This window comes from Chironomus tepperi, unplaced genomic scaffold (assembly GCF_022539635.2).
Source record: "Chironomus tepperi strain 1889 unplaced genomic scaffold, CSIRO-AGI_Ctep_v1 contig_219, whole genome shotgun sequence".
NCBI lineage: Eukaryota > Metazoa > Arthropoda > Insecta > Diptera > Chironomidae > Chironomus > Chironomus tepperi.
The window spans coordinates 1,407,125-1,429,808 of record NW_027226341.1 but is presented as its reverse complement, the minus strand read 5'-3'; the positions used below and the strand labels follow the sequence as shown (position 1 = coordinate 1,429,808).

The following is a 22,684-nucleotide window of genomic DNA, read 5'->3' as shown; positions in this document are numbered from 1 at the left end:
ATACACATTTCAAATGTTGTGATTCCTGTAAATATAATATCAAGAACTCAAAATCATGAATCAAATAAATTTAAATTTGAATTTTACTTTTTGATTCTGTCATTTTTTATAAACAATAAGAATACGTGAATTTTTTGAGTAAATTCACCATTAAAAAAATGAAACTTGATAAAGAAAAATTTACGAAAGTTTAATAATTTAAAACGAATAACAAACAAAACAATGAATTTAAGTGAAATAATTTCAACTTGGAATTAAAATTCAATACTGATAGAATAAATATGCTCATAGCAATTTTATGCGGATATTATAATTTATTATGTAAGGATTAAATTGTACAATTTACAGAATCAACAATTACAAAACAAAGATATGAAATCAGATATGAAACTGATCATCAAAGTTCTTCCACACTTAATATAAATTCATGTTGGTGATATAAATTAACAAACTATTGATGAACTTCTTTTTTGCCTATGCCTGCATTAAGCCTCTTTTACTTCTTTTCCAAAAGTAAATTAAGTATAAATTATAATTTATTCAACTATCGAAATTACATTTGTCAGTATTTACAGTATTTATTTACTGTTCACTTAATTACTTGGTGAATTTCGTGTCATAGTTGGTGAAACTTGTGACATAGAAACTGACTGACTTGTTGTTTGCGTATGTGAGGGTGCTGATGGTGGTAATTGATAAGGACTAAAACGTGATGCATAGTGTTTTGATCGCATATCATGTGATGATGGTGAGGGAGATCCTGAGCTATTGGGTGTTGCAGATTGAGGTGGTGGACTTCTGGCTTGTTGTTGAGCTACAGCGGCTGCTTGTTGAAGTGCTGCTTGATTATTTAAAAATCCAGCAGCAGCTGTTAATTGAGATGGCCATTGACCCTGCCATAGTCCAAGATTTAAAGCTGCTGCATTTATATTCGGTCTTTGAGCATACATTTGTGGTAAGAGCATTTCTGCATATGGTGAACGTCCCCACATTTGAAGATGTTGACGTGCCTTTTCTAATAATGCTGCACTGTCAGCATCTTGTGGCATAAATTGAGCCATCATTGGATCAGGAAACAGCCTTAATGGTGAGCGTAAATGTTGTTCCATTAGCAATACATCCATAGGATCCCTATTAAAGCAAAAATATAAAAGATAATTTGATGAAATTTGCATAAATTATTATCAAAAAATTTTAATGATTAGAATGAAATTATCTTTCAGACATAAACAACTCAATAGATGGAGTCAATCAATAAACTTTTTTGTGGTAAAATTATTTGAATCGTTAGTCTTTTAAAACTCGGAAATCATTAAAGTCAAAATCCATGAGTTTATTAACACGCAAGCCCTCATTTCAGCAATTGTTGAAAAAAAAACTTAACATACGCATTAAGATTAATGACCACTCATTAAAAGATTAATCTATAAAATTTTGCAAAACTATTTTTCCATCAATTAAAAATGCATTTTGCTGACCTTCGATTCATCATCATTTCGATCTCATTTGTAATATCAAGACACATTAAGCTGCATATGTGAATAGTAAGAGGAAGAGAAAAATAAATAATTTAAAAATTCAAAAATGTCAGCAAAAAAAAGTCGCTTAAAATTCATTTCATTTCATTTTTATCATCTATAAAGAATCAAACGATGTACAAAAAGAAGGTAAAGATATTTTCGCAAATTACCGGGGCCAAGTCGATTATAATCATCAAGCGCTTTATAATTTCTCTCTACGTCAAAAGAGAGAGAGGAAAAAATTACAAGGTAATTTCGTAATGACGGACAATAACAGGTCATTGATTAAACCCTTACAAATTTTTTGCCGAAAACGTACGTACGTAAGAACGAAATAAATTTGAAACTTTATTCAAAAAAAATCCTTATACATTCAGAGCGTATACAAAAATTAATCAAACACTCTTCACACCTTTTATTAGCCAACAATCAGAAATTGCGCAATTTATGCTTCTCATGTATGTACTTAATATTCATAATGAAGGTTGAAAATTTTCTTAGGTCATATATCATAAAAAAAATCGTGAATGTTGGTGGGGTTGTGAAGTGAAAGTGCACTACACATTTTAGTTCTCATGCACTTGGCAGGAGGTGAAGAATGTGTTGTGGTCATTGAATGCATTGTATTAGGTGCATTTATAAATGATTTTTATATTCATAAACTTTCAATCAAAACGTGAGAGAGGAGAACATGAGGAGAAAAGGAGTGAAAGAAAAAAATTAAAATCAAATTAACGCTACATTAATCATCATTATGACTACTTGTTTACAGTGAATGAGTTGTTCACGCAATTTTAATTTTTCAATATACTTCCATGCATCGTGACTTGATTTCTTCAATTGCATTACTATAATGAATTGATGCTATTTTGATTTATTAATAAATGTCCGTAATTTTTTAGGCAAGTAACGAAATTATGTAAACAAATCCAAATGGAAGTTCAGTCTTAAATGCATGAAATTTCGTTAGCCACAACAATATAATCCACACGAAAAAAAATTCTCTCTTATTCACTGGAGTTTAATTAAATTAAATTACATCATCAACAAACAATCAACAACTGTAAATGCATGCATTTTCCGCACAGTCGTATTTTTTATATGCATATGCTCCAAAACATTTGTGCATAAATAAATTCAGCTTCAGTAACTGGCAATTTTTTCATTTCTCTTTTCTCCTGTTCAGCGTTCAAAGTGCAACGAGAAGTAAAATTGTTGTATGAGATGAAAATTAAAATTAAAATGTTCCAATGGCTGCACGGTGTTGAGTTTGCGTGTTATCACTATGATTCTCTTTCTCTCATAGTCATTCACACAGCTGATGGAGAAAGAAGAGAAAAAGGAAATATTTCAAATGGAAAGACACATTTGGAGAAAGTTGTGCAAAAAATTTGGAACGTGAACTATAAAAAGTTCTTTAAAAAACACTAAGTGCACTTTCTAACAAGGCAATTTAACTTTCAAGCCTAAGTTCAACAATGCTACAAATTTTATCATTAGCCAATTTTGTTGCTTTCTTGATTTCTTAAACTTGATTTCAAATGGACATTCAAAAATCGATAACATCACATTTCTCTACTCAATATGTAGACAGAAAAAAAATCAAGGAAGTGAAAACTTTCAACATCTCGCATCTAGAATAATTTCCATTGCAAATGAAGGCACAAAAGCGTAATGAGTATCTTCTTTTGCATAATTAAAAAAAATTGCTCGATTTTCATTTCTTTTATCTTTTACCGAAATGTGTGGTAATCGTAAATGTGTGTTCTTTGAACCTATAATGATTTCACAATGCCTGGTTGCTTTTAATTTAGTCAATATAATAGACTATTGATGTAGTGTGAAAAGAGGCTGGTTGAAAATTTTAACTTAATTACAGAGCGCTGACACAAGAATACAAAAAAACCTCTGTGGATGAAGACGAAGAGATGAAATTGGAACGACGTTTAATGCTTAAATCAAGGATGAAGAAAAGAAGCAAGAGAAAATAAAATTGAGAATCGCAGTTTAATCAAAGAGATCACGTTATAATCATTAATTTCAGTAATTTGTTAACGGAATTGAATACTTCTACTTACGGTGCAGTTCGCATACAATTAAATTTAAAATATAGATGATCCGGTTTTCATAGATTTTAAACATTTAATCACTAGCTATTACAGCTAATAAAATCCTATTTGATCAACATTTTATTGTAAAAATTGATAAACTTTTCCATTTCCAAAAAAATGTGCTCAATCAGCTCTTATTAGTGACATCAGACATGAATGGTACTGCGTAACAAATTGAAAGTGTGTAAAAGAGTTAACATCATTTACAGCCAATCACTTTCAATCAACGGATCAATTAAATTGCCTATTCATGTAATTACAAGGCGCCTCTCCTAACATCTATTGTTAGATGTGTACCATAAGTTTTTAATATATGGATATATATATGAAAGAAAAAATGCCGCACAAAGAGAGTTGAGTTAAATCAAATTATTATTGAAGGCACCTAATTTATTTTTGATGTTTTCAGTCAGCTTCATTTTACGGTACAAAGTAGACACAAGAAGTGTGAAAGAGAGGAAAAATAGCGACAAATTATGATTCTTTTCATCAACCTATTATTGCTGATCGTATATTCTAAACTCATCATATAACTTTTTTGTTCTTAATTCTTTTGTAATCATCATCGAAATTCATCAACGACTGCCGTCAACTCTTCATCTTCATCATCATTGCTTTCAACTGAATATTTGTAGCTGTGGCAACTTGTTGATGAATTCTTTTTCTGTGTTCATCGCCGACTCCTCTTATTCAACTTGCTTTTATTTGCCCTCCTTTTTTTCATTCTTCATTAATTTCAAATAATTTTTCGAGTTTACGATATTGGGAATTTTTAAATCTACACTTACATATGAACGGGCATGTTCATATTTTGATATAAAATGATTCGTAGACGAAATGAATTAAATGCACTTATCACAAACTTACCTGTCGAAATCAGTGAGTCTCGATGAATCCCTAAAGCCTTTTGCAAATGGATTTGAGTCAATTTTCAGTTTGGTAATTAATTGATTTTGATATGCAGTAACAGCGGTGAATACGGTTTCAGGAAACACATATGTTTTGTGATCTAAATCAGCGAGCTCTTTCGGTGTCGTTGGAATATTTTGACCAGGTAGTAAACGCACCAAATGAATTCGCGGTTGGTATTTGTGCATTGAATTTAGTACAATCTGAAATTAGAGATTAGAGAAATAAATGAAATCAACTTGAAGATTTAATTTACAAAACAAAAGATAAATTCATTAATTTACAGAAATCTTCAATAGCTTCAAAAACTTTCAAAGATTTTATCATGACTTAAAATGTAGGTAAAATTGCAAGGCAGTATTAAAATACATAGCCACAAAACCAATTTACACGCTTTATATTTTCAACGTAAAACAAAAGAAAAAAATTTGGCTACAACCATTCACATCAATGAAAAGAGAAATGAACTGTAGATTTATGAAGGAAATGAGCATAAGAATTTTTTTTTACAAACCTTTCTTTTTATTATGCGAAAAAACGAGTTCAACAAGAAAAAATGATTTATTGCTCTTAATTGCTTATTGGATTTTGAGGAAAGCTTTTATGTGAATTTGAAAACAACACATTAAACATGAATAGAAATAGTCATAATTTTTAAACAATTCTGTTTCTGTTTTTAAGTTGTTGTTATAGTAAATATTTAATGCTAATATTAATGCTGAATGCAAAATTTAAATAAAGGCATTTAAGACAAATGAAGTGAAAAAGAATCAAAACTTCAAACAAGAGCAATAAAATAAATAAATATCAATACGCGCATGACAATTTTTTGTCACATAAATAAATATTCATCCATTTCCATTTTCCGATAAAACACTGTAAATATCCATTTCTTCCCTCTTTTCTCATTTTCTCCTCGATAAAAGCTTTATAGCATTTCTTTTTTGTCTTTTTATTGATTTTTTATACGTTTTTTTCTTTCAGTGTAAAGCTTAGGCATACATAGTAAAATAATCAAATATTTGTATTTTACCTGTCCATTCTTATCCATTTCATTATTTGTAAGTTTAACTTTTTCAAATGATATAACTTGTTTCCTTAGGGCATCAGCGCTAACAGGTGTATCAGGATGTGAATAAAGTCGTGGTGGCGGTGGTGGATCTGCTTTTCCCGCAACAAGCCATGACGATCGATGATATGCGTAACGATAACGACGACTATCGACAGCCACTATATCTATTAACACAGCATATCTATCTGATGGTTGACCACGCATTGGTCCTGAAAAGGACACTCTCACAGTTGGAAACATTCGTCTATAAAATAAAATTTTATTAATACAGATTCTATTTTTTATAAAAAAAAGGGTGTTCAAAGTAATCAAAGTTCTGATTTGATGATTTTCGCAAATCCTCACTTCATCCACGATAATTTTTATGATAATTTAAAGCTCAAAAAATTATTTTTTGTTTCCATTGCTCATAGACTTTTTATTGCTCTATGACGTGACAAAAATCAACCTCGATTGCCACAACTACTATCCTTTCATATAAATTCCATATCCACATGCAAGAATAATTAAATGTAGAGTAAAGTAAGTAATTTATGCGCTCGAAAAAAAAAACTGTTTGTGAGTTGTTGAAATTTTTCATACATTTTGGAAGCCACGAAATGAAAATGTGTTAAAACGAGAAACTAAGTAAGAAAAAGCAACAAAAAAAACTAGAAAAGTTTCCATAATGCCACACTTTATGACTTGTTTGCACATTAAAAAAATGTAGGAAAAAATTCTTATAAATGTGGTGATATCAAATAATTTTTGGAAGGGAGACGAGGAATAAAAAAAAAATCAACTCGTCGACACTAATTTCGCTTTCTTTTATTATTATATCGCGCTGTGGAAGTAAGTTAAAAGGCACAACAGAATATTTTATTGCTGAAATACCTCATTCGAATTAAGAAGAGAAGAAATATAAAACTTCTTGAGCATTAGCATAACAACAACAGTATATAAAAATTGGTATTAATAGGTACTGAAAACACAACGTGTTTAAGCTTTAGCTGCTACCCCATTTTCATTTTTATTGTATTATGTGCTATCAGCAAGCCTTTCACGAACTACTGCACACACAGCGTATTTGTTAAAATACAAGTATATTCATGGTAAATTTTATTCCATTATGGAAGTTTATTCTAAGAAAACCCATAAAGCTAAGCGTGTGTGTGTGTGTGAATAGAATACAATGAATGAAGCAAGCTTTAATTAGGTGAGAAACAAATTTCTTTAATTTTTCCTCACATGAATATTTGCGAATGAATATTTTCTATTATAAGCATTCTTGTAATATGTTCGGTGGAACAAAAGTTTCATAATTTATAACATCGGTAAATTTACACATGAATTTAAATATTTTGGAATAATTATTCTTGTTGATTTAATTAGAGCTAGAAGTTGACTCGGATTTTGTATGGAAATTAAACCATTTTTCAATTTTCATCTTTTGAAGTCAGCCCAGCCAACTCATTCATAATACTTACTCAAATTATTCATTATTTATGTTTATTCATTGCTGATAAAGTGCAGAGTAGAAAACAACAGCGAACTTTTTTGTTTGTAATGCTTAAGTTGACAGTTACTTCCTGCTATTTACAAATGCCTTTTATATTACTTCAATATTTCGCTCATTTTTATTGCTATATTTTTCTTTAATAGTTCTCGTTTTGATGACTTGAACTCTCAAGAAAATTTTTATGTGTTTGAATGGTGTTCATGTTATTTTTTTTTTGGATAAATAGCGTGCTTGATAAGCTTGGGATATAAATTTCTGAATTATTGCAATTAAATTTGAACCAGGGCGTTTTTCTCAAAAATTATTTAAAAAGGCAGTAGAGTGTCAAATTTACAAGAAATTCTTACAAATTTTCGAATGCCATCAATTCATAAAATTCAATTTTATTTAAACTGAATGCGCCAAAACTTTTATTTCAATCAACGCGTTATTTATTCTTCCGTTCATGATATAAAAATATTTCTTTTAAAGGTTGTAACTTTTTATTTATTCTTAAATAAAAAAGTGGTAGCAAGGAGTTGAGGAAATCATAATTAAAATCGATTGAATGGGGCTGTCACTAACATATCAGCGACTCATGTTTTAAGCTCTTTTGTTGTCAAAACTACATCTTACATGACTTCAGGATTGAAATGGGAAATTAAAATGCACGAAGATGAAATGCAAAGAACCAAAAAAGAATAATAAAATTAACTAAATTATTCTCAACATAAAAGGAGTTGGAAATTGTAGAATTTATTTAATATCTGAAAATTTCTTTCAAAAATTAAGGAAGTAGTTTAAAAATCATGCTGATTCTTATTTCCATTTAATGTCATTTCTACATCATTAGCACTTAAATTAAATTGATACGATCGTTGAACTAAATGTACACACATTTTGGTAATTCGTAAAGAAAAAGATATTGCCAAATTGCATTCAAATGACTTTTTGAGACTCAAGAATTCCATCAAATGAATTACAGCAAATGAGTACGTCAAAAAATATTTTAATGTACTAAAAAAGTTGATATGTTGCATATTTGGATTTAAAATAAAGTCTTATGAAGTCATGCTAGATGGAAAAATACAGAATTTACAAAAAAAAATTCAAGAAAAGGTCATGTAGCTAATAATGAATTAAAACACATTTACATAATGACACGTAATCGACCAATCATTAATTTTTCTGTGTTAATTTCATAACTATAGTTGTGAGTAAATGCATATAAACATTTATGATATGTAATGATCATCACATATAATATGTGAATGGAATGATATTCACATGTATACATAAATATGAGTGGAGAAAATTGGTGGTCAGTGAAACGACGGTTGATGTTAAAGAAAGTGTCAAGTCATATAGTCATTCTACACTTTTACACAAACATGTGCGTACATAAATATAAATAAAGAGAATGAAAATGATAATTTTATGATAATTCCTTTCAATTTCTTCTCTTACGTTCTTTTAATCTTAATTTATTTTCACAGTAGAAATGTGCGTAATGTTTTCAATGTTCCTTAATGCTTACAACATATATGGCGTGGAAACAACATAATTATTATTTATATTTTAATTCTCCACCTCGAAACAAAAATTCTTTTATTACCTATCTCATTCATATATCGCTTGATTCTCCATTCCTTTTATTTTTTTTATGAAATTAATTTATTCTTTCATAAATAATTTTCACATCATAATTTTCTATCTTATTTCTTTTTATTTCCCTCTCATATTTTTTTGTGCTGACTTTACAAAATATACATTTTAAAATTATGCGGTTTTTGGGTAAATTAAAAATTGTTAAAAATATGAAATTATTATTGTTAAAAAAATTATCGCGCTAATAGAAATACTATACATAAATTTTTCAAATGTCTTCACCAAAAAAAATTTATTGAGTCATTTCCTTTATTTTTAATTTATTTTTTGGAAGTTGTTAAACGTCTTGTGAATTTTCGTCTTTTTGAAATTTTAGGTATTGCGCCAATAATTCCCAGTTGCTCACATTTGCACACAACTGTGGGTCAATGAAATCAAATTTGTTTAAGAATGTCATAGAAATCAATAATTCATACATAAAGTAATTTGAATTCAACACGCTGAATTTATTAAAACAATTTATCTCGTGCATTTTACATTCATCTTCTGATCTTTTCACAACATGATCAACAACAATAAAGCGATTAATCAAAACAGCAAAATAAAATTAAAATGCTTGCAAATTTATGCAGTGTGAAATGATCATTCAAAGCCTAATTTAACAGTAAAAATGCGTTATTGTTGATGCAACACAATAATAAAACCAGGAACGTAAAGATGAAGAAATTGAAATGAAATGTAAATTTAACATTGGAGGCGTGAGATGAAGTTTCCATAAAATGCATTACTAATCATGATTGCAAATAAGATAAAATGAAAATAAAAAAGAATTTAAACTGTTGAATTGTAAAAATATATGTTGATGTTGCTGTTATTACATCATTACGTGTAGATAGATAACTCGGGTCACAAAAAATGATATCTGCAAACATTCGCGTTGAAATTTTTTATTGATTTGATCGCAATCGCAAGCACACACGATAATAAAATGTTTAATGAGCATTGGGTATTAAAAAATACCACAACTTAGTCAATAAAATGAAATGTGTATGCAAATTGGAAATTGGCAATAAAAAACGTTAAAATTCGAATCAATAAATAATCTCGAAAATTAATGAAATTTCATCACTGGATCTGATTCTTTCTGACGCCGCGCTAAATGGCCTGTATTCCATTGACATAATCATAATGATTATTGTCATGAGGTAAGTCTCCAAAACAGCAACACAAAAAAAACTAGCAACAATCTCTACGTGTTAATTTATATTCCGATTTATATTTTTCATCAATTCATTAAGCAACGCCATAAAATTTATATTAAAAAATATATATATATTTTTAATTATCATATTTCTAACGCGTTTTGCATCTCCATATTCCCTAAAATTTATGTATGATTCTTCCTTGATCATAGATTAATACAGTTTAGTTTCACATCAAAATAAATTAAGTAATACCAAGTTAGCTACTGGTATTAATTTATTCATTTTGAAGAGAAAGAATGACCAAATTTGAAGAAAATCGCGCTAAATCTCATCTCGCGACAATAACAAGTATTTAATACTCAATCGTCTCACAAACATTTATATTTCTTCTTATTTCTTTCTGAATAAATTTCCATAATTTTGTTGATGATTTTTTGTGTGTAAAATTCCAACACCTCTTTTAAATAGGAGCGAAGAGCAGCAATCTTGTTAATTAAAATGAGAAAATAACAAATCGTTATAGGAGTCGTTTTGATTAAAGAAATATCCATATTATATGATAATAATATTCAGTTAATTCCAAAAAATGTGTGGTGGCTTTCATACACACACTGCACGAAATTTTACATTCATTTCTAATAAGGCGATAAATGAATTGTTCAGGAATGTTGTGGCTCGTTCATATATATTCTCTCAATTTTTATAATCATCGACTTAGTCAACTGGCCACTTAAGATTATTCATTTTATATTGTGATAGTTTTCTCGCTTCATATTGATATGGGTTGAAATTCTCCGGAAAGTTGAACTATAAAAGCAGATTATTTATTGTTATATATTGTCAATAAATACGCTCAAAACTATCATAAATGTCATAATTTTTTTAACACATAATTTCAATTCAATAACTTATGAGGATGAGTTTTAAAGGTAGTTGGCGAGTGTGTTGATAAAACCGGCTTAAGTCTCACAGTTGTTGGCTTTATTTCGTCGTGTTTTTATTGCATAAATATCTTCTTTTTGGCTTCATCGATTCTTCCTTCCTTCATTCAAATATTTTGTGTCTGTTCCTATCTTGTTAGTTAACAAGGTTTGGAATATTTCTGTCGAAATAATCTAGCTATTGCTAATTCATACCCGATTGACACAAATGAAAGCGGCTTCTTCAGGGAGCATTTAAGGCTCCGCTAAATCTCTTTCATTAGTACCAAATGAAAGGCAGCTATTTTTTGCAGTCATATGGATGCCAAATAGACTGTACTTTAAGTGCAGATTAAATTATTTTCTTAAGCATTTATGAACCATTAAACTAATATGAGTTCATCGCCACTTTTAGCTAACCTTCAGCATAAAGTGTACAATGGACATATCGAACAGCGAGACAAACCGCACACGAAAAAGAGAAAAAATTTCCATAAACATCCATAAATTGTGTGGCGCATACAAGAAATATCATCACGGAATGCACAGCAAAAGAATTCAATAAATAATTTTTAAATAAATAAATTTCATGCATATTCCACTGTGCTGTTTTTACTGCACTGCCAAAATATGAAAAAGAGTTAAAAAATGAGTATTAAGAAAGCATGAAAAATGCAGAATGGAATAAAAGAGCGAGGTTTTAAGAAGCCCAAGACAAAATTATAAAAAATAAATCACACCTTATTTATTTTCTCTTCTTATTACTCATCTTGAAGAGTATTATTTTCATATAAATATTCCAAAGAGTCTTAAAAATATCAATATGTTTAAATGAATTTTATAACTTTTCGTGTTAACGATATAATTCATTTTTTATAACCTCCACAAAGAAAGAGTCGAGGTGAGTTAAGAATTAAAAAATATTTTTTGGAATAAAAATAAACCTTTTAAAACGTTTTCATTGCCTTAGCTTAATAATTTTTCTTACAATTTGGTGGTCAATAATCTCCTGGTTTATACTTTATTTTATAATACTTGAGATTCTTCAGATATAGCAATAAAGTGCGGAAAGGCTAACAAGGGATGGACATTTAGTTGGTGTTGAGGTTGATTCCAAGCATTTGCAACATACAAATGCAAATGCTATACAAAACTTTATAACACAAACGTAAGTTTTGATTCCAATGTGTAGACGAGAGCTTACCAACAAATTATTCAATTGTGCCGCATAATTAATTGAATACTTATTGCCGAACGGTTTCAATTTATTTTCTCAACTCTACTGTGCTATTATCAATTTCAAAACTATCTAATGAATGCTACACAAACTACATTCAAGAGCATTATCACAGAATTCAATTCGCTTCATACAGTCAATTGCAAAATGGTAAACTGTAAGATGAAAATAATTATGTGTGCGTGGATGGTCACAAAATTTTCTACTGTGAGACGCATTTCGCTTGCGGTGAGAAATAAACAACAACGAAGACGACGACATCAGATGAATATGTGCAAAATGCACAGAATACATTAAGTCAATTTTCAATGCTGCTGCTGTTCCAGGCTTTTTTGTTACTTCTGGCATTCTGACCACCCGCAATGTTTGTTTTCTTCATATACATATTTCTTTAAATGATATTTTGACTGTTTGATTCATATGAATGGCAATTACTTTTTGCAAACCTCTTTTTTGTGTTATTATGTATATTTTTAATTATTTCTAAATCAAATTTAATCTTTGCGGTTGATTTACAAATGATGGACAAAATTCAGATTTTGAGACATTTTATTAGAATCTAACGAATCTTTATGATTATTTTATGACCAAAAAGTCGAAAGTCCATCACAACATCTTCATGACCTTAAAAACTTTGTGTAATTAAATCTCTAACAAGTTTTTAATACAATGAAATGAATATTTCAATACTAAATTGTCAGAAAATTCATGAGAAAATCTAACATAAATTGTTCTAAACTGCTACGCTTATTTAATCTTCATCCATAATAAATTAAAATATTTCGTTATCAAAAATTCATATATAAATTTAATTTTGAGAACTTTAACTCGACACTCGTAAGGATATTTATGAGGGAACAATAGATTTGTTTTTCTGTGACGTTCCATCAACTTCTCTCACTATGAATTTATTTAAATTTTGATAGCTCAATTATCATGAAAATTTATTTATTTCTTCTTCCCCAACATAATTATAAATTTTTTTTTCTCTTGAATTATAAAAACAGCTTTGCCTTTTTTATGTTCTTGTTATGTCGCGTTTGAAAGAAAAACTAAATAAAAAATTTATTCTCAGTCTTTCATGTCATAAATCTATTATTTATGTCTCTTCAGTGGCTTTCTGAATTTTCAATGTTTTTTTTTCCTTATTAAATTGAAATGTTCAATACTTCCAAGTGTAAAATTTTTTTGTTCTACAGAAAATTATTATTTTTTGAAATGCTCTACCTAACAACCACATACATCAAAATTCAAAATAATTTAATAACTCAATCAATACAGAAAAGAATTGATATGTATGAGAATATAATATCAATCAATGAGAATCTGTTATGAATTATTGATTAACAGATTTTGTTTTAAAATGATTATCTAACTTTATAAGGCTTTCAGTATTGATTGAAATTAAATTATCATCGGTTCTCTTGCAAAAATTTATTCTGAAATTAACAACGCATTTGTAATAGTGTAAACCTGTTTTTACATTAAAATATTTTAAACCAGAGCCTGAAGTCGACTCGTATATTGTATGAAAAAGTCGACTCGACTCGATACAAAATTAGAGTTCACTTCAAGCTCTGTTCTAAACAGAAATAAACAATATTGAAACTTTTTGAAATCAAAATTTATTTTAAATTAATTTTTAAAAAATTCTAAACATTGAAAAGAATTTTAAAAAATATTAAGACAAGTTTCAAATCGAAAAATAAATAAACTGTTATTTGTTTTTAAATAATAGATCATCAAAACTCATGTAAAATCAAATATCCATTTAAGGTCGTAAAATGTCATGTCATCTTTTCACTCCTCAACACGACATATTTTATTTCTCTATGAAGACGATGATATGGGTCTAATCATGAATTGAATTCTCCTTCCTTTCGTTTGCTACCATTCAATAAATAACAAATTAACATATTTTTTGTTCCTATATACATATAGCAATGAAATGAAGTCAAAATTTGAATCATCATATGTTTTTTTATTTATTGGATCATATAAATTTTATATGCGAGAAGAGTTAGTACAACAAAGATTGATTGTCACTTCATATGGTAATAAGTTGTAATTTCAATTAAATTCAATTCTGATAGTTTTGTTGTTAAAAACCCAAATATTATCACTTTTGGGAATATTCAAAAAGTAATTTATGCTTTTTTGGCAAGAAAAATAAATCTTAAAAGATATTTGAGATGTCGTCAACATAAACAGCAGAATATAAAAATTTTTATTCATCCTAAATTACCTTTTAACGATAATGTTAAAATAGACAGCAAAAAAGAAAAAAATGGAGTTTCAATTTTCATGTTTAGAGACATTTATCTCAATCATATTGTTCAGCACAGGAATATAATATTTACTGTAAAATTTCAAGACAAAATGACACCTGCATCACAGGTGAAAATATTTAAAATGATATCATCATTTGTTATGAACGAGTGAGCGAGAGAATGGTTTAGAGTTTATGTAAACAATTACAATCCAACATGATTTTAGATATAAATTTTTTGACATAATTTTTTAATCATTAATGGATGTTGATATCGAGTCAGTTTTAAATTATAGAGTATCAAATGTTTCATCGTCTCTAACATGTAGAGAATACCCTCATAACCCACTAACGCTTTAGTCTCCTGCTGATTCAATGTCCAAAAACTAAGTCGACTTTGAATTAGAAACGAATTTATGAGAAGTCCACAATTTTCAATTTGTCGCTAAAATTATCAACATCGAAAATTTATGGTTATTTGGTTATTTAAAGTTAGGTGTGTGTTGATGACTTGTTAGCTGACTTCAAAATTTTCTAAATGTAAATTATTGCCAAGACCAAATAAAATAATAAGTTAATAATTCAAACGGAAAATTAAAACTTAGACTCATGTGTGTGACTCCCCGCTGAAAGAGTCCTCTTTAGTTTTGATATATTTATGTGACATAGATATATCGTTATAGATACCACTATTCAACGTCTCTTGCTCTTGTTTTTTTTTTTTCTTTCTTAGTTAACAAATTTTTTATTATATGCTGTTCACCCTGAATAAATTTACAATAATTTCTGCTCTAAAAGTTGCTTTTAGTTTCATAATATTCAATTATATTTACAAGTTAGAAGCTTCGAAGTATGATAGATGACAGAATAAGGAGGAGAGAAGTCTTAACATTCATTTGAGTTTGAAACTATAGTCAAGAAGGAAAGGCACACGCAAATATGTGGTAAACATGAGAAGTCAGACAACTACTCGTTTCATATTTCTCTCGCACTCTTGAATAAAAAAAAAATCAAGTCTTCCATTAAAGAAGCTCGATAGCAATCAGTATATGTCAGTAGTGTGTGGGCATGACATGTTATAATTCTTTTTAATTTTATTGTAGGATATGAGCTTTTTAACGATGGAATTTTGTTACATGGTGTGAAGTTGTGAGATTGGTGAGCATTTTCGTGGAATTTCAGATTATTCTTCTTCTTTTTATTGTCACAATAATGGACATTTTGAAATCCCCTTCGCAATTTTTTTGACCTCACACATCAACAAAAAAATGTTTCATTCACATTATAATTAATTTGATTGACAACTGTAAATAATAGATTTGAATTTCCTTTCATGATTTCATGTTAGAAACAGTAGTAATTGTTTTGGGATATTTAATGAGCACTCTTAATATCCATTACACATAGACTGCCCTTCATTTGTCACTCGAGACTATAATTTTAATATCCATGAATTTTTTCTGTCAATTTTAATTGAAGTTTACTAAGAAAATTTGGAAAATTTCTTTATTAAAGTTACTTAATGAATGCTTTTAAATTATGAATCACATGACCAACAATTATAAAAGTTAAAATAATCACTTACTATTCCATATCATTTCTTTTATATATGACAATATTTCTTGCCCATTATTTGAGAAGCGTAATAATGGTAATTAAAGTTGAATTGATTTACTTTCGTATATCCATCAAAATTTCACGAAAAATCTCTCAAGCTAATTTAATTTTATTAAACCCCATGCATACATGCATAGATCAAAAATTCTTATTTTTCGCAGTAAAACGAACTTGAAATATATGTTTCCAACTATTTTAGTTATTTTCACATCTGCTGTTTAAGATCATTTCTCATATTCATTAAATTTTTTTCTCAGCTAGTCAACAGTTACTATAAAGAATATTTTTATTTCTTCTTTTTTTTCTCATTTGACAACAAATTGTTTTCGACCATCAACAACAATTATGTGCGCATCATTTACATACATTTATTATTTTCATATATATATACATATGTATATGCACATTAAACAAACAAAATGTGAAAAATGTTAATGCAAAATGAGCTTGAAGAGAATATTTCATTCTATTTCCGTTTTTTCATGCTTGAAAGATGAAAATGAATGACGAATTTTTAATGAATGAAAGAGTAAAAGAACGTATGTTGTTGATGATGATTCTGCCAGGGACTTATCTCTGTCCCTTTCATCATAATTAATATATTTCGTCGCGGAATAAAATTTATTTCATTTACCATGGAAATGATCATAAAAGTCAGTCGATGAAAAAAATAAATTCTGTGATGAATTCATCAAGTTAGAAATGAAATAAAAATAAAGTTATTATCTCAAAAATATATTGCCAACAGCACATGAGGTGATGAAAGTTTCAACATCTCAAACCCTGTGATGCGTCATAAGAACACATCAAAAATTGTGAAACTTGAGCTAGAGTAGACACACAAAAAAAACTCACTCGAGAAATCAAATAAAGAGAATGATATTAATTAACATCAGTTTTTCAGTTTCTCCGACTTTTTGGAAGTCATTAAAACAAACTATTAATAATTTTATTTGTTTATATTTTCATTCAACCCAAAAGTAGTAAGCCTCTTATGACCATGTTGCTTCATAAAAAAACAAATTCATTATTATTACTTTAAGTTGAAATTGTATTCTTTCTTCTTATTCTTTCCCTCGTTGAATCGCTTTGTCTCACAGGAACATACATCCATAATTTTTATGATCAAAATTATTAGCTTGCATTGTTAAAAAAAGTAAAATTTTTCAAACAATCTTTACTCAAATTATTTAGAATTAAGAATCTTGTGATAATAATTAAGATTTGGTAGTGACTCAAATTTTTTAAAGAATGTCAAATATTAAATTTTTCAAAAATCTAGAAATTGATGGGTATTTTATAATATGTTTTATCGACCACCTGAAACGTTTAAATGGAGTACATATGTTTGGCCAAACAAAGTTTGAGTATCACTTAATCTAGTGAATTTACAAAACTTTTAAATACTTTTTTCGAGAATTTTACAATCGATCAAAATATTCAATAGAACTATTTTAATCCGCATTCATCAATACCGACAAAAGATCAAATATATGTCCTACTGATTAGTTAATCCCAATGCATCACTAAATTACTCCTGATCAAATAAATCAAACAAACTAATATGTTATGTAAATTCAAAATATCACCGGAAACTTCAGTCAATACTTTTATCCATTAAAATTTTTAAATATGAACAGACATAACAATAATTGGGACATAAATTTAATATTAATAAATCATTACTTAAACGTTTTCAATTTTCTAATCTTTTCACTTCTTCTTCTTCTTCTTCTTCTTCTACTTCTGCTACTTTTTTCATCTTCATTTCTCTTTGATTTCTCAATCGATACTTAAGAAAATTCATTGATTTGATCTTTTGTAAGTAAACTCATAAACTATCAGAAGAACAAGATTCACTCTTAAATATTTGACTCATTTGCTTATTAAGAATCTTTAAGAACATAATCTCATAAAAGACTGAACTGTTCAAATTTGATTCATGTAAGTATGGAAGAAATTGAAGATTAAAAGGAAATTCTTCAAAAATATGTATGATTAATTTATTAGGAATCGAAATATGATACTAAGTGTAAGTGGCAAGAGTAATCTCAAGAACTTCCGAATTTAAGGCAATTCTTTTAGAAAATAAAGTGAAAAAATATATTCAAATTATTAAATGAAGACATTGAATGACCAAATTAATTTCTAATGTGACTAAATAGCATCTGAAGAAACCCAATATATGTATTTCTTATCTTCAATCTTTTACCAATCTACAAAATGTTTAATGCATGTTTCCAACACATTTTAACACAGAAAATTGACTACAAATTATATAATTCATTTCTTTTTATCTTTTGAATGTCCGTTTATTTTGTGTGTTCTGTTTTTGATGATCTTTTGGGTAACAGAACGAAATTTCACAGTTTTTAGTTCAAAATGTAAAAAAAGTATAGGGGATTTTATGGAAAATAATTATTTGGTCATGATTTTTACTTAGAAAATTAATAATTACAATAAAAGTTTTCAAATAATTTTGTTCAAGACACGTTCATTTCAATAAAATGCAATAAGTCCTTAAAAACCTATATAGGGCGGTAATTCGTTTTTAAAGAATACAGAACACAGAGACTCTATAAAAAGCCAAAAGATACAATGATTAAGATAAGAAAGAATATAAAGCGAGAAGGATCGGAAATGTTTTAAGATATTATTTTTTCCATGTATTTTCATGCTCATATAGCCTACGAACATGTGTTTTGTGGTTCTGCTTTTAAACACTTTAATGTGTCTTTTTACAAACACTAAACAGAATTTTTATAACCATGCATGTAAAAGATAATTCAAGTCGAATGAAAACATCAATTGATTGATTACATTATTATGTAAAAAAAGATCGAAAAATTATGTGGGACACACACACCGTTGTCTATATATACATTCAATTTATTATTAACTCTGACATTTATTGATCATTTTAAAACATATTTTTTGATTGTTATGACTTTTGGTCACTACATCAATATAGATGCATCATTTTATACATTCAGTCTGATATGGGTTGGGGAAAATTTTAGCAATAAAGATTGTGAAAATATATTTTGGGCTATAATCACAATCAATTAGACAATTTAAATGAAAATTTTATTTCCTTAAAATCTCTTGATTGAATAGCTATAAAAAAATTTATGGGATAATTTTACTGCTTCAATTTTTTATACCAAAAGTAATGATGATATCAATGCCAATCAATGAACATATTTCTAGACATAAATTAATGTTCTTAGAATTGTATGTCCTTTGGTATCATAAACTCTTATAAGAAATTAAAATCGGACAGCAACAAAGTAGAAATATTAAGAAACGATCGACAGATGCTCATATTTTTATTTCAATTTTTTATTTATAATGTCCCGCTTGACTTCCAAAAAAATACACCATTCGCATACGGTTAATTTAGTCATTTCAAATAAACATGATGTGTTTTAATGATGATGTAATTTCTACCTTTTAAGAGCTCTGACCAACAAAAAACACAACTCTAACAACAGAAGGAGGAAGAAAATAATTATTTAAAATTGAAATTATCTCTCGCAAGTCTTTTATGATTAATTGCTTTTCGATAGGGCGAGATATACACATAAAGTCGATTAATTGAAACATTTGTAAAGAGTTAATTGATGTACATGTGTGTATTATTTTATGGATAGTTGATAGATATTTGGCTGATCGATAAAAAAACGTAAATTTTTTAAGAGTACAAAAATTCAAACTTAAGTGGGTAGAGGAGAGATTTGCTACATTATTTCAAAAACAGTTTCAATATTCGGAGGTATTTTGGTTAATTTACAAAATGTTTTTAATTAGCTCACCTGCCAGTTTTTGTGATAATCATTTCAGTTCCCAAATCGTGAAATTTATCCCATAATTCCTTTGTTTCCAAATGACACTGAATTGGTCGCAGATCATCAGAATTGCACGATCCAGTGATTTTTGTTTGACTCTATTTTGACACGATAATTTTTACAACACGACATGAAAATTGAATTGAAAATTAGCAACAAGCAGCGAAAAACAATTTTCAGAAATTTACCGGTTCAGGTGTAAGTCGCTCTTCATCTGATGGACTAGGAGGAGTTGCGCGGGAATGATTAGACGTCGTTCGAGGTGTTCGTGATCTTGATTGTGCCTCTGAATCGCTGCATTGTTCAACATCTACATCAACGTCATCGTCACCTTCTGGAAAACGATCGACCGACAATGGACCTTGAGTCGAATAAAAAAGTTATGAAGAATGTATTTAAAGAGAATAAATGAAATGAAATCAATTTGTGTCATGTTAAGAAGTTTTCGAATTAACGTTAAATCCGCTCATATATAATTTCTTGTGTTGATACTGATTGAATTGAAGCCGTGACGAAATTAGATGACAAGAGTAATAAAACAAAAACCGTTTAACGAATGGAATACGAGTTGAATGAATTTTTATACTTTAGTTCAATTGCATGGTAGCTTTAAAAAATACTTTTTTTATATTTTAATGTCCATGTAATAACAATAAATATATGAAGATATTTTTTTAAAACGAATATTAATTCTTATTGCCAAGTAATTAGAAATGAATAATTTCACTCAAGTGTCTACTCAGTATTCATATTTCTTTGAGGAATATTCTTCAGAAACTGTAAATGAACCTATTATTTTAAATCGGAATTCTTACCAAATCGTACCTACTCATTACAATTTTTATTTTGTCTTAAAATAAACTTTTTTAAGACTTTAAAAATAAAAATTTAAAACATTTTTTTTCAATTTTAATGATTTTTTTGTTTGAAATAGTCTGGTTGGATAGAAATGATATTAAATCTTATTAGATTTTTTGAAGAAAGAAACGAAAATTGTAAGTGCCGGTAGAAAGGTCAAAAAAACTTTTAGTATAAGAAAAATGTGAAAATTTTCTCAATTTTTTAAACTTGCACACGACTGTATTTCTTAACAAAAAAAATAATCTTGATGAATTTCAGAACTCATCTATTAAGCAGAAAAACAGTTTAGCAAAAAATATTGAAACTGTCTGAAAAGAAAATTTCCGTTTTCTCGTAGTTATGCGCTTTTCACAAATAAACGTAATGTCAACACATAAGAAGAAAAATGAGAGAAAGATAAGAATTTTTCATGGTTGCATTCAGCATTTGCGCATTTCTCGATTTTCAGCACTACGAGAAGAGCAAAAAAAAAAGTTTCAAGATATAAACGAAAATGGAATGTTGACTCGAAAATAAGTAGAGTATTTTTGGTTTCATAGTCGAAATAAGACTTACTTATGCTTCGTTCCGATGGCTCACGACTTGAACCTCCACGAGCCATAATAGCGGCAATTGAAAAATCCGTTCCACCACCTTTTGAGTTTGCTAAATTTGCGGCGGCACAATGATTTTGTGTGCCTATTATCATATTATTCATATGTTTCTTATGAACTTTCCGTCTGTGATCGATTTTCATTCGAAATGATTTTATTACTTTCTTTTCTTTTTGATTCTCAATTTTGAAAATTTAAAAAAAAAATATATTTATATTATTAGAATATCACAATTTTTTTTGTAATGATATTATTATATGAATTTTTTATTTGTCTTAGATTTTCACAATAGCTTTTCACTCATATCTTAAATTTTCTTTTTTATATAAAACTTTTACATTAAAATATTTTTTTAAATTTTATTTTTTTTTCACTTTGTTTTAAATAATTTGTTATTCACATTAGTTTTTTTTTTCCTTAATTTTTCACAAAAAAATATCTTCAAATTAATACAAATTGTTTAGAAAATTTTCTCCAAATCAGAAACTAAGAAATAAATAGTTCGCGAATCGCTATGAAGAAAAATTGCGAGCCGAGCCTTTGGGCAATGAATTGAAAACTAAATGATCGAAAGGCATTGAGGAGTAGCAGTGAAAAATTTGTTGTATAAAAATATCACAATTTTTACTTATTTTTTCTACAATATTTTCCCTTCTGATTTTTATTTTTCTGTAGTTCCAAAGAGAAAAAATGCCAGCATGAAATTGAGAAAACAGAAAACATTTCAACAACAGCCAACCACAAAAAAAGTCGACAAATGCAGACAGCAAAGAAATGAGGGAGATACATAGACACATAAATACACACATGTGCACGTAGACTCGCACACATTCTTATTGTGGATTCTTTGTATTTTTATGCACAATGAATTGAAAATTGAATTGAAAATATGAATTGTGAGAGAGAAATGACTAATTTTTTTTTCCTTAGGATTATTTAAATTGCATCAAATTGTTTTGTAGAGATTTATTTTGTGTGTATATTTGTTAACATAAGAACTAGTTTTTCCTTCATTTGTGCACTGAATTTCCATTTATCACCAAAAATCAAACTATATCACTTTTAATTAAAATTGAAATTAATAATCTAGATTTTTATAAATTTTGATATTTGACGAATCTTTTTATTCTTTTATTTATTCATTTGTTTGTGTTAGAGTTCAATTTTTATCGTGTTATGAGAAAAAAGAAGAAAAAAATAATCGAAAAAGGCGGATAATTTTTTTCTTTAGTTCATATATCATGCACAAGACAAGATATCAACACAATCATATAAGAAGTCTCCAAAATTTTTATTCTGCTTTGTCTGTGTGTGTACAATGTTTATTCTATCATGATAAATTTATGCAGTTGGAATTTTGCTCTGTTGTAGAGTGTAGAGATATAACAGAGAGCAATGCGGTGGGCGTGACCAGCCATTTTGGCATGGAATTTTCTC

The 22,684-nt window shown here is 28.2% G+C and overlaps 1 protein-coding gene across 2 annotated transcripts; it reads right to left on the bottom strand.

The window, feature by feature from the left end:
* Positions 1-290: 290 nt before the first annotated feature.
* LOC139090653 (T-box protein H15-like) lies at positions 291-21,518 on the bottom strand. Of its 2 annotated transcripts, XM_070640453.1 has the most exons (7): positions 21,210-21,518; positions 19,982-20,154; positions 19,761-19,891; positions 5,574-5,856; positions 4,499-4,743; positions 1,479-1,529; positions 291-1,131 (listed from the first exon to the last, which is right to left on the bottom strand). In XM_070640453.1, exons 1-7 carry the CDS (start codon positions 21,388-21,390, stop codon positions 594-596), a joined length of 1,602 nt encoding a protein of 533 aa, XP_070496554.1. In that variant the 5' UTR covers positions 21,391-21,518; the 3' UTR covers positions 291-593. The 2 variants fall into 2 exon arrangements, with proteins under 2 accessions (XP_070496554.1, XP_070496555.1); XM_070640454.1 differs by lacking the exon at positions 1,479-1,529.
* Between the last annotated feature and the right edge of the window lie 1,166 nt (positions 21,519-22,684).